Below are 10249 nucleotides of genomic sequence, written 5' to 3'. Positions count from 1 at the left end.
TTTTCAGCCATATTTGCAGGGTTTTTAGCTTTTCATCCCTGAAATCGCTCAACTAGTGATGGGTTCGAAGTTTTCACCTTTGCACTCACCAATCATCTCCAGTGAAAAGATGCTCGACGTTGATGTTTTCATTGCTAGCGTTGCTCACCAAGTAGGCGAAAACTTCGGGAAACTTTTCAGCGTACTCCCGAACTAAATCGGTGCACTTATCGGTGTATAACCAAGTGCTGGCCAGTTTTCGGGTATATCCAGGTGTTTCTTTGTTCTTCTTGTTGAGTTTGAGGTCGAGGCCGATGTTGATGTTCTTCAGACCTCCTTCGCCGTCGGGGGTTTCAACAAATATCGATCCCGTCACACGGGAATACAGGAAGTGGGCCATTCCTGGAAAATGTGTTTAAGAAACCGCAAAAAAACCTGTTAGGTTGAGGTTGTTTTTACCCAGTATACTAGCGGCATTATACAGCGTTCTATAGCTTCGGGCAACTTCGTTCTGGATTTCGCGCACGCTTTCAAAATCCGGCTCATCTGAGATCACAACGCACACCTTAATCCGTCCAATTTTCGCCAGTTCTTTCGTATCGATCACCTGGAAGGTGGGAAGAAGGGCACAATTGTGGTAGAAGAAGGGCACAATTGTGGTAGAAACCGGATTTAATCGAAACCGAATAGACTTACGATTCCTTGCGCCCCATAATAAGGATTGCCCAAAGTGAAGCAGATTTCACCCTCAGGGAACACGTCCTGAACATTGCGGAACAACGTTCGATGCGACTCGTAGCTCTCGATGCCCGATACGATGGTTTGCAAGGGATAGTTAGCGGTGAATTCCGAAAATTGCTTTTCCAACGTTAGGGCGCCATTGGGGGTGAGTTCGTACTTTCTCCCTATCATCACTTGAACTTGGCACATAGCTTTGACTTCGCCCACTTCGATCCCCAGCCGGTTTTTGTATCTGGAAGTCATCAGTTGTTACTTTCGATCATTTGATGATGGTTGAATTTTCGACTGACCTCTCAATAATACCGGCTGATTCGTTGCGGAACATCGACGCATCCTTTTGGTCTTCTGTATTGTATTGATTTGCGGTTCCCATACTCACGTAACGCGTTTTAGCGTTTGAAATCGATACTATTCTAAAAGGAAAATAACTTGTTTTACTTATAAAAGGCTGACTTTTGTTAAGTTTTGCTTCGAAGCCTCTAGAGTTTATGATATGCGCAGTTTTCCGTATTTTGCTTCCATACGCTTTCTGATCAAAACAAATTGGTAAAAGACAGTTCTGAGATCAAATCAAGAAAACTGAGAATTCACTCTCTGCGAGCATCAGCCGCTTCTAAATTGGCTAAGAAAGGGGTTGGAGAACAGCAGTTCTCAAAAATTCGTTTTAATCTACGTTCTTAACGTTAAACAGTTTCTCGCATCTTTAATGGGGAAAAATTTGCTTTTGACTCAAGCGTTTGAGAGATTTGAGTGGTTTTTACTACTAAGTCCATTACCTTCCTTCAACTAGATGCGGCCATCCCACAAAGACATTTGCCCCTAAAAGCTCCACAGGAATTTCTTCCTGATTCTTTTCCTCGTCCTGCAGTACCTGGATGATCATGCTTTCGTACCGGCTCGGCTGCTCGAAGACTTTGACGCGGGACTTTTTCAGTTTGGCCTAGGAAAGACGCTCAATAAACCCTTAGCTCTAGTTTCGCCCTTCTGGCGCGCTTACGGTATATTTCAGATGCTTCAAAGTGGGAAAGCCTGGATAATAGACGTCCATATTGGCGCCTGGATAGGCGCCTTTTACCAAATTTTCTATAGGGACGCGGATGTTTTCGATATTAACCAGTTTGACTTTACAGTGGTTGTGATTGATGGTTTGGAAGTAAAGTGGGGCGTCGTATTTGCCCAAATCCACAGCTGTGTAGGTACAGGCCAACATTGGGCCCTGACTGTTTCTTCGTCGTTCTTCCTCGCTTAGCTCCTTGTTGCAAGGGGCCATTGCTTGAAGAAGCAGTTTCTGGAAAATGTTGAAAGTGGCCACAATGTCTTCAATTGCAACCTCACAACCTCACCTCGTCCATGAAAGGGATTAAAACCACAGCCTCCCATTCCTGCCGTTTGCCATTTTTATCTGTTTGAAAGTCTTCTGGGTAATATTTCCCGATTGATGACTCCTCGCTCGTCATCAGCTTGTGGTAAACTTCCGGCAGAAGGGCTTTGCTGGCAGCCGGAAGCACTGCTAGAAGCTGATGAATGGCCAATCAAACAACTGGCTGGGGCGTGTAAAGTTCACCTACTTGCTCAAAGGGCCTAAACGGCTTGCCTAACTCGAATTCCAGCTTCAAATCGGCAAATCCTTTGATGTCCGATATGTAGGGCGCGTAATGATGAGGGTAGTACCAAGACCAAGAACAACAGCCATTATAATAATAGTGAAGGTTCCATTGGATAGCTCTAACGTAGCCTTCGGCTTGGCTGCGCAGCACTTCACTAAAACCCGGCCTTAGAGAGGATTAATTAGATACTCAGCAAACTTACGGAGTGACGTTTGCGTATTCCAGTTTGTTCATGTAATATTCCTTTTTGTAGTTGCGGAAAGCCCGCTCGTCCTCATCAATATCGTCACTATCATCTTCACTAGAGTCTATGTCCTGTTGATTAAAGTTAACTAGTAGGCCTTAATGCAAAAACTACCAAAACTTTGAACAAAGACTATTAATCGGAAGAAGGTTTTGAAATGCGATCGCTTTAGCTAGAACGTTAGTGGATGAAATCAGGGGTAAATTAAGAAAAGTCCAACAATGCAAAATAGATCGAAGAACACATGAAGCAAAGACTAACGGAAAACATTAAAAAGCTACTGAATACACTTAGAAAAGTGCAAGGTAAATGGTTTACAACGAATAACAGAAGAAATATTGGGTCTAATCGAGAGATAAGGCGAAACAAAAGAGGAGATAAGTAAAAACATAAATAGGAGAGGAAGACTTAGTTGATAGATCAACGTGAAGAACTGAATAACAAAAGAAAGAAGTATTATTAAAAAACGCTTAGGGAAAGTTAATTATAGAAAGCAACAGCAAATTGAAACAATTAATGTATTATACATTCAAACTAAGTCGTGTAACAGAATTTTTTCCTAACGTTTCCCTGCCCGAATGGTTTGCATCTTCAGAGCTACACTGTACTGCTTTCGATCCAGCCGCTTCTGAAGATGCCATCCACTCTTGATGCGAAACGTGAGGAAGAAATTCTAATTCACCACGGCATAAAAACCTGGAACTCACCAGTTTCAAGAAATGACAGCGAATGTTTGTTAGCTGCTGTTGCTAGTTAGTTAATTTTTTGAAGAATTTGGCTAATTTCAGTTAAACGGTCTACGGACCTGGACTGAATATCCCGACTTGGCACCTTTTGATTTTTCTATATCCGATCATTTGAAGTATCCGGTGTACGAATGAATGATAGAAAATCTATCTTATTATCGCTATATATCAAATGCGATGTGCGGCCAAAAAAATGTTTCCCTCCAGAAAACATTGGAATGAAAAAGCAACAGATCCATATCAAATAGCAGTCAAAATACTGAAGGAGAATTTATTGAAAATGATGTTAGATTTGTTCATTGTAATTTGCGGAACAGAAAACATTCAACAATAACCCAAATATTGCTTGGAAGGCTATAGCCAACCCCCGATCTAAGAAGGGAAAATTATCCGGGGGCACTTACTAGGTCGTCAGTGGCTTGGATTAAAGCATCCAAAGCGGGGTCTCTTGAAGGTTTCGCCCTTGGTTCAAGACATTCCAGCTCTATGGCCTCTTCATTTTCATCCGCCTGCCATTCTTCCAGCTGCCTTACAGTCTGAAGAAGTAAAGCGATAAGATATTTAAGGAAATATTCATCATTTTCACAATTTCCCCACCGAAACTTTGGTGTGAGCGTTGAACTTTCTGCCAGTCTTCGCCTCCATGTATGTTAAATCATCCCTGACTTCTTCGAAGTTCTCCAAATCAAATTCAGCCAACTTTTGCATGAATTTTTCGAATCTTGCCAGATTCAACGTGCCTGCCTCATTTATGTAGCCTGCAATTTTTAAAGATTAACCGAAGAAACTTCTTTTTTTTTCAGAGCAATACCGTCCAATGTGGGAAGGACTGCCATGTAGGCCTTGTAGAGGAGAGGCAGAGCCCCGTTGGCGATATGCAAGTTGGGTAAGTGAGGGATAAAGTCATTTCCTACTAAAAACCCCATTAAAACCTACAATAATTGCAATGGATGAGTTACATTGAAGGCGGCAGATTTGGGCAACAAACCCAGTCATCAATGATTTTCTCAAAATCGTATTCAAACCCCTTGAGTTGCTTCCTGACCGGGCTGAACTCCAGCTCTAGGTACTCTCTCATTAAGGACAAGTGCAGCAGGAAAAACGTGATTTCCTCCGGAACTGACTGTCTTTTGGTGGATTTTTTGCCGAATTTCACCTAAAAACTCCGAATATTATCTTTGCCTTGAGCGGGAGCTGCAGCTACCTCTTCTCTCAGCAAGCTAAAATGGGGCTCATGTGTGCAAAGACCCAACATAATCAAGTCGGCGTCCAGTCCATACAAGCAATGCCGCGTGTTGGGGTTGTAGCCGGGCTGCGCCCTTAGATACCTGATGTAATCCATGATTTTATGTTCACCTTCGCCAGGAGTCTGCGAAGATCAGGCAATAGTTAATTAATATAAAAGTCTCAACTAACTATCACCACCTCATGTCCAGATAGAATCACTTGAACATCCCTCCAAAGGGGATCAGTGGAAATTTTATCCACGCAGAAATACTTCAGCTGCTCATGCAGCCGAGCCATAAATACTGTTCCAGGCGTAATACAATTGGAATCAAATCGGGCTTCGCTCGGCAAAGTTTCGCCCTTTTTTTGCGCCTCGGCCTCCTGTTTCTCCGCATCCTTTGCCGCCCTAAACCGTCGGCCTCTCTGCTGGTTCATTTTGGCCCGCGGGGCCACCCCATCAATAGCCATGAAGAACAACTTTTGGGGTCTGATCATCCGAAACAGTACCTCAATGTAGTGGAAAACGTCCTGGAAAATCCGCTCCTCGGTGATGCGGAAATGGGGATTGTTATCGTCCGGATGCGAGCACATGTGGATGATCCCGTTCATGTCCAGGTACATGTTGTCGAACTCTGGAATCTAGAACAGTCCGATTTGGGGCCAAAGCGCTACGATATATGGCGGACTGGAATACCTGATATTCGCGCACGAGCTCACTCAGGCAAGGGTAGCGCTCGCTGATATAGCGGAAAAATTTCGGAACTCCCATTTTTCTCTTGAAAAGTCCCAAACAATTAATTTTCCTTGAGTGTAAACACGGAAATTTGCTTTCTGAGGCCCCGGTGTCAATATGACTTCTGCGTCTTCTGCATAGATGAAGGCCGAAGATCTCTTTGAGTGGTAGGCAAAAGCGCCCGATAAATCAAGCAAAAAGGTGAACCTAACAGCAACTTAACTTAATTAAACTCAATCAGTTTTCAAATATCAACATTTTATCAGATCGGGTTAATTAAAAGCACAAAAACCTTTTTGCTCTGTGCACCTGGTTGCCAAATATGTCCTCTAGTTAACATTGTTCACCACTCAGTTGCCAAACTATTGCAAAATTTTGCCAGCTTTCCACTATTCAGTGGCATTTGTTGTCCCTATTTCTTCTAAATTGAAACCGGTAGGGCAACATCGCAACTGGCTTTTTTTAGGTTAATGCCCTCTGGCAGACAGTGTCACAATGACAATTTTGTTGCTGTTATTGTTGTGGTTCACATACAGTCTGGTAAGTATTAATTGTTAAACAAATACCACCCTTTTCGGCTACGGGGCTTAAATTTAATTAATTTGCTCAATAGAAAAAGCCCTCTAGTATTGCTGAAATAATATTGCCTCCCGGTAGCCCTAATAAGCCAACATTAGAGAATCACTTTTAGTAGTCCAGATAATCCATAAACGAAGCTTTGTAAAGACTTGAAAGATAACTCAGCCGCTGTAAGGAGCTTCAGTGGTATTCCAAACCCTCATCAAGTGTCTCAAGAGACCAGAGTCAAAGACCAGGTTGCCCAAAGAATTAGTAGTGCACCTTATTAATCAACAATGGTAAATGTTGCGGTCTGATTTCCAATCCATAAAGCTTAGGCAACGCTCTTCCAGCACGGCAGGTTGAAGATCAAAACCACCGCACAGCAAAAGGCGGAAAAGGAGCTGAAACAGAGCAACCAACTTACTCAGTACAAGGCCAGCATGTCTCAGATCCTGCTCCATCGGAATTGCGACCCTTTTGACCCAGTATCCTTTAAAATATGTGCCGGACTGCTCTCGACGAATCCAGACATTTACACTTTATGGAACTATCGCAAGGAGGTGATTTTACGCGAGAAACACAGATAGTAGGTGTGACCCATCAAGACTAAATCTAGCGAAAGCAATAATTTTGTAGTGAAGAATCTGATCCAGCAGCAAAAGAGGATGGTGATGTTGATCTAAAAGCATTTGATGGACTGTTGGAAAAAGAGATTAGCTTAACCGAAGATTGTCTTAGAGCGAATCCAAAGAGCTACAGCGCCTGGTACCATCGCTATTGGGTTTTAATGTTGCATTCCCAGCCTAACTGGCAGCAGGAATTCGCCCTTTGCACCAAATATCTCAGTGTGGATGACCGAAATTGTGAGTAATCCGCTCAGGAGCCATTCGGCCTCATTCAGCTCAATTCCAGTCCATTGTTGGGACTACCGAAGGCAGCTGGTGAACCGAATCGGAATAACGCTGCCCGTGGAGATAAAATTCTCCACTGAGCGCATTAACAACAACTTTTCCAATTACTCCTCCTGGCATTACCGCAGTACTTTGATCCAGCTAAACGAGCAGTGTATTGAGGAGGAGCTGGAGCTGGTGAAAAATGCAGTTTTTACCGATCCTGGCGATAGCAGTGCCTGGTTCTACCTAAAATGGGTGGTCACAAATCCCGCCCTAGGCAAAGAAACTTGTCAGGAGCTTTTAGATACTCTGGAGCAGCTGCAGGAACTGGAACCGGACTGCAAATGTAAGTGGATTTTTTTGGTGCATTTTCCCACTTCTGACTGATGCTTTAGGGGTGTTACTGGCAAAAGGGTGGCTGATGAAGCGGTTGCACGTCAAAGACTATGCTGTTGAGCTTTACACGCAACTAATCCACCTGGACGCGATGAGAAAGGGGTTGTATAGGGATCTTTTGCAGAATTGTATTGAGAATTCCTAGTTTATTATACCGATGATATAACAGTGTACTTGTATTGAATAAAGTTTGCCAATTGGTAGGTAGTACCTAAGTGTGTGTTTCCCTTAATAGTCTGGAATTTTTCAGACTGAAGATGATTAGTGTGTATTTTGAGCTTATAACGAGCGCCCAATAATGTGTAGAAATGCAGAAATATCTTCAAGTAAAAGATGATAATTCCCAAAAACGGGCATTTAGGTTTGTTTTAAAAGCATTCCTATTGATTGGACTGGTCTTTTCCAGTAGTGGTGTTTTTTTGCAGTTTCGATTTTTACTATTTTTAAGCAACCTTTGCAGGAAAACTGTCAGCATGGAATTGATTTTACGGTACTTTCGACGTTTAATGCCTATCGGCATTATCAAATTTTTACTTGGAACGAGGATTCAATTGTGTGAATGAATTCAGTGTTTATTAATTTTATAATCTACGAACATTACATCTTACTTAAAACATTGAAAATGTATCAAGGAATAATAATTCTGGTTTTGCCATTGAAGTTTGAATTTTACCAGTAGTGTACAATGCAAAACAAGTTTTTGTGGGTAAAATTAAACATTTTTAAAACATACAAATAACTGAACTTGTCTCGAAATGCTTTTCACTAAATCGCCGTCCTCAATCTGCTTCAGTAGTACGCCATTGGCCGTAACTAATCCCACTGGTTTTACAATTCCCGGTTCCTCTTTGCACAATTCCAGAGTAAAAGCGTGTTCAAAGACTTCGCCCAACTCCTCTATTTCGTGACGAACCAGCACAAACTTGCCGAGTATCAGCAAATAGAGATCGTTACCCGGTTGCAGATCCCTTGCCACATTGCAGAAGAGCAACATGCTGTTTTCGTGGCTTTTGAAGTGTTGACTCTTAATTTCGTCCAGATTACCGGACCAACCGCAACCATCCACTGGACATTGGCGTCGCGGCTGTAAAATGCAGCTGATTTCGTGGTCCTTCAGGGTGGAACCGCCGAAGATCTTCTTACAAGTCGGCCATTGACACTCGAATTTAATTTCTCGTAACACCATCATTTCGGCAGAATACCATTCAATAGGTTTGTGATCGTCCCAATGACGACAGTACTGGAAGCATAACCAGCAGATGAGGTGATTGGAGCTTCCGCAGTAATACGTCTCATCAAGTTCATCTCTCACAAAAGGTTTGTTACTCTGTAGTCGCAGAATGTGCACCCTAGGGCCAATATTGCTGCTGCCGCAACGAAAGCACATGGGCTGAATATTTTGCAGTCCTTCGAAGTTTAGGAAGTTTCTGTCGAACCCCAGTGATACGGTCGGATACTTCTGCTGCACTAGTTCATCCAGGAAAATCGCGTTTTTAGGTAGCAGTTGCTCCATTTTCTTAAGCTGAGCTTGTCGTTTACCGTTGCTAAAGCACTAGTGTTTCACTCACTGCTTGCTGAACAATAAAGTTCTAGATATCATCTTGCTTATATACAAGTTATATGGTAATTCCCCTACTTTATTCAAATCGTACAAGCGGTTGCCCACAGGGCCTCATTCGGAGACAATTACAAGCTATGTTGCCAAGGTGTCGACAAAGTATAACATTTGCAACTTCCAGTTGAATTAGCGTCGTGAGTATTTAGTGCACGAATCGTAACGTCGTAAGTTGACATTTTGCGCCCAACTATTTTGGTATTTAAAAATTTTGTTGTCCCAAAGTGCCCACAAAGAATGAGAAATTTCGGTTGAGTTTTGGATATTTTCCAAAATTTACTTTCAAAACTGATGTCTTAACTTTTCGTCACAAGGGTTGAGAAGGCTCTAGCAACTAGGAGCTGAAAGTTTGAATTTTCCTTGAAAAAGAACTGGCATCCAAAATCTACACTTGAACGCCATTTGAGTGCGCCATAATCAAAACATCGATAACTACATCCGCCACGATTAAGATAAAGGCACCGCTAAACGTTTTTTTTTATAAAAACCTGCAAGATTGATTTTTTGTTTGGACTCCGCTGGTCCGGACAAAGAAACTGTCCCCTTGCATTTTTCAAATTCGCTCGAGTTATACTTTCCGTCCAAATGGAAACAGCTGACTAGGATCCGCAGATGCCAATACTGATAATCAAATCAACAATCGAACTATACGGGGTGGTCCGCAACAAATGTGACAAAATTCATGTTTGTTTATCGGTTCAAACACCTGAAGCTCGAGCGTATTTTTTATTGAATATCGGGAAAAACTTTGGTTTTTCAATACATACGTGCTTCAAACGCACGCTGGGTTTCAAGTTTAACCGCCACCAAACTGCTGCCAATGTATAGAGATGAATTTTTTGATATTTGCATAACAATTCTTATGCAAATATCCAAAAATTCTCAAGCATCGAACCTTGAATTATCAAGCGTCATTGAAGAGTTTCGCTACATTTTTTTGAAGTTTTCTGATTTTAGAAAAGAGCAGGAAAGCGCTAAAATTTTGAATGTGGATAAAAGTCTGACTTCTTAAGCGACATCAGCTTTAGTCGTGCAGAAATTTTCTTTAATTTTTGACAAATTTTTCAAAAGTTACTGAAAAAACTAGTTTCTTAATCGAGCGCATTTGACTTCCAAGCTCTTTAAAATGCCTACAAAGGGCAAAAATGTCGATTTTTCCTAACAAGATCCGTCTCCTTTAGTGACTAGGCACTTTAGTGACAAAATGCACTGCCATACTGTACATGCTGTTTCATGTAAATTTGTCTTATCCCGAATTTAATAGTTTTCGAGGTAGAGGATGGCAAAGGATGAATACAATATTTTTTTAGTTTTACTAGATTCATATTTCACTATAGATTTTTTAGACGGACAAATCCAAATTTTCTATAACCTTGTTTGTGGTTCTTAGAGGGCTCTACCTGCTTAGTCTGGAGCCATTTAAAACATCGGACTTCTTTGGGATTCAAAATATCACTTTTTCTCTGGCCATATCGCGTTCGATATTTACTAAACAAGCAAATCTGTT

The 10249-nt window shown here is 41.8% G+C and overlaps 3 protein-coding genes and 1 long non-coding RNA gene across 8 annotated transcripts in view; 2 read left to right on the top strand and 2 right to left on the bottom strand.

Annotated features, from left to right (window-relative positions):
* Nucleotides 1-4839, top strand: part of LOC125503022 — an 8865-nt gene extending 4026 nt beyond the window's left edge. For both annotated transcript variants that reach the window (XR_007280656.1, XR_007280655.1), the window contains exon 2: nucleotides 4121-4839. This is a non-coding gene — a long non-coding RNA (uncharacterized LOC125503022). The remainder of the gene's footprint in view (nucleotides 1-4120) is intronic.
* LOC109540773 (5'-3' exoribonuclease 1) overlaps nucleotides 1-5632 on the bottom strand; it is a gene marked incomplete in the record, with an annotated part of 8694 nt that extends 3062 nt beyond the window's left edge. Inside the window, 17 exon segments of the mRNA XM_019909235.2 lie at nucleotides 1-38; nucleotides 90-381; nucleotides 439-586; nucleotides 676-952; nucleotides 1011-1133; nucleotides 1497-1660; nucleotides 1718-2008; nucleotides 2064-2237; nucleotides 2289-2481; nucleotides 2530-2642; nucleotides 3722-3853; nucleotides 3915-4075; nucleotides 4129-4249; nucleotides 4306-4473; nucleotides 4522-4686; nucleotides 4743-5183; nucleotides 5239-5632. Of these exon segments, the coding sequence (XP_019764794.2) occupies nucleotides 1-38; nucleotides 90-381; nucleotides 439-586; nucleotides 676-952; nucleotides 1011-1133; nucleotides 1497-1660; nucleotides 1718-2008; nucleotides 2064-2237; nucleotides 2289-2481; nucleotides 2530-2642; nucleotides 3722-3853; nucleotides 3915-4075; nucleotides 4129-4249; nucleotides 4306-4473; nucleotides 4522-4686; nucleotides 4743-5183; nucleotides 5239-5313 (3076 nt within the window).
* A 34-nt stretch (nucleotides 5633-5666) lies between these two features.
* Nucleotides 5667-7342, top strand: LOC109540774 (geranylgeranyl transferase type-2 subunit alpha). Of its 4 annotated transcripts, none has more exons than XM_019909240.2 (6): nucleotides 5667-5817; nucleotides 5972-6134; nucleotides 6189-6424; nucleotides 6475-6701; nucleotides 6751-7077; nucleotides 7127-7342. In XM_019909240.2, exons 2-6 carry the CDS (start codon nucleotides 6132-6134, stop codon nucleotides 7270-7272), a joined length of 939 nt encoding a protein of 312 aa, XP_019764799.1. In that variant the 5' UTR covers nucleotides 5667-5817; nucleotides 5972-6131; the 3' UTR covers nucleotides 7273-7342. The 4 variants fall into 4 exon arrangements, with proteins under 4 accessions (XP_019764799.1, XP_019764797.1, XP_019764798.1 ...); XM_019909238.2 differs by having other exon boundaries at nucleotides 5955-6134; XM_019909239.2 differs by having other exon boundaries at nucleotides 5891-6134.
* Nucleotides 7343-7678: 336 nt separating this feature from the next.
* LOC125503021 lies at nucleotides 7679-9335 on the bottom strand. Its single transcript, XM_048662740.1, has one exon. The coding sequence runs from the start codon at nucleotides 8638-8640 to the stop codon at nucleotides 7840-7842; it is 801 nt and encodes a 266-aa protein (XP_048518697.1). The 5' UTR covers nucleotides 8641-9335; the 3' UTR covers nucleotides 7679-7839.
* Nucleotides 9336-10249: the final 914 nt, after the last annotated feature.

Source organism: Dendroctonus ponderosae, unplaced genomic scaffold (assembly GCF_020466585.1).
Source record: "Dendroctonus ponderosae isolate FM_Combo_2020 unplaced genomic scaffold, Dpon_F_20191213v2 Dpon_F_20191213_11, whole genome shotgun sequence".
Classification (NCBI taxonomy): domain Eukaryota; kingdom Metazoa; phylum Arthropoda; class Insecta; order Coleoptera; family Curculionidae; genus Dendroctonus; species Dendroctonus ponderosae.
The sequence above is the reverse complement of the archived record's forward strand: the minus strand, read 5'-3'. Positions and strand labels throughout refer to the sequence as shown.

Bases quoted from the DNA above. Each gene is read 5' to 3' on its own strand.
- LOC125503021 (XM_048662740.1), bottom strand. From the start codon at position 8,640: ATGGAGCAACTGCTACCTAAAAACGCGATTTTCCTGGATGAACTAGTG.
- LOC109540774 (XM_019909240.2), top strand. The intron at 6,425-6,474 runs GTAGGTGTGACC...ATAATTTTGTAG, and splicing joins TTACGCGAGAAACACAGATA to TGAAGAATCTGATCCAGCAG. The intron at 7,078-7,126 runs GTAAGTGGATTT...CTGATGCTTTAG, and splicing joins ACTGGAACCGGACTGCAAAT to GGGTGTTACTGGCAAAAGGG.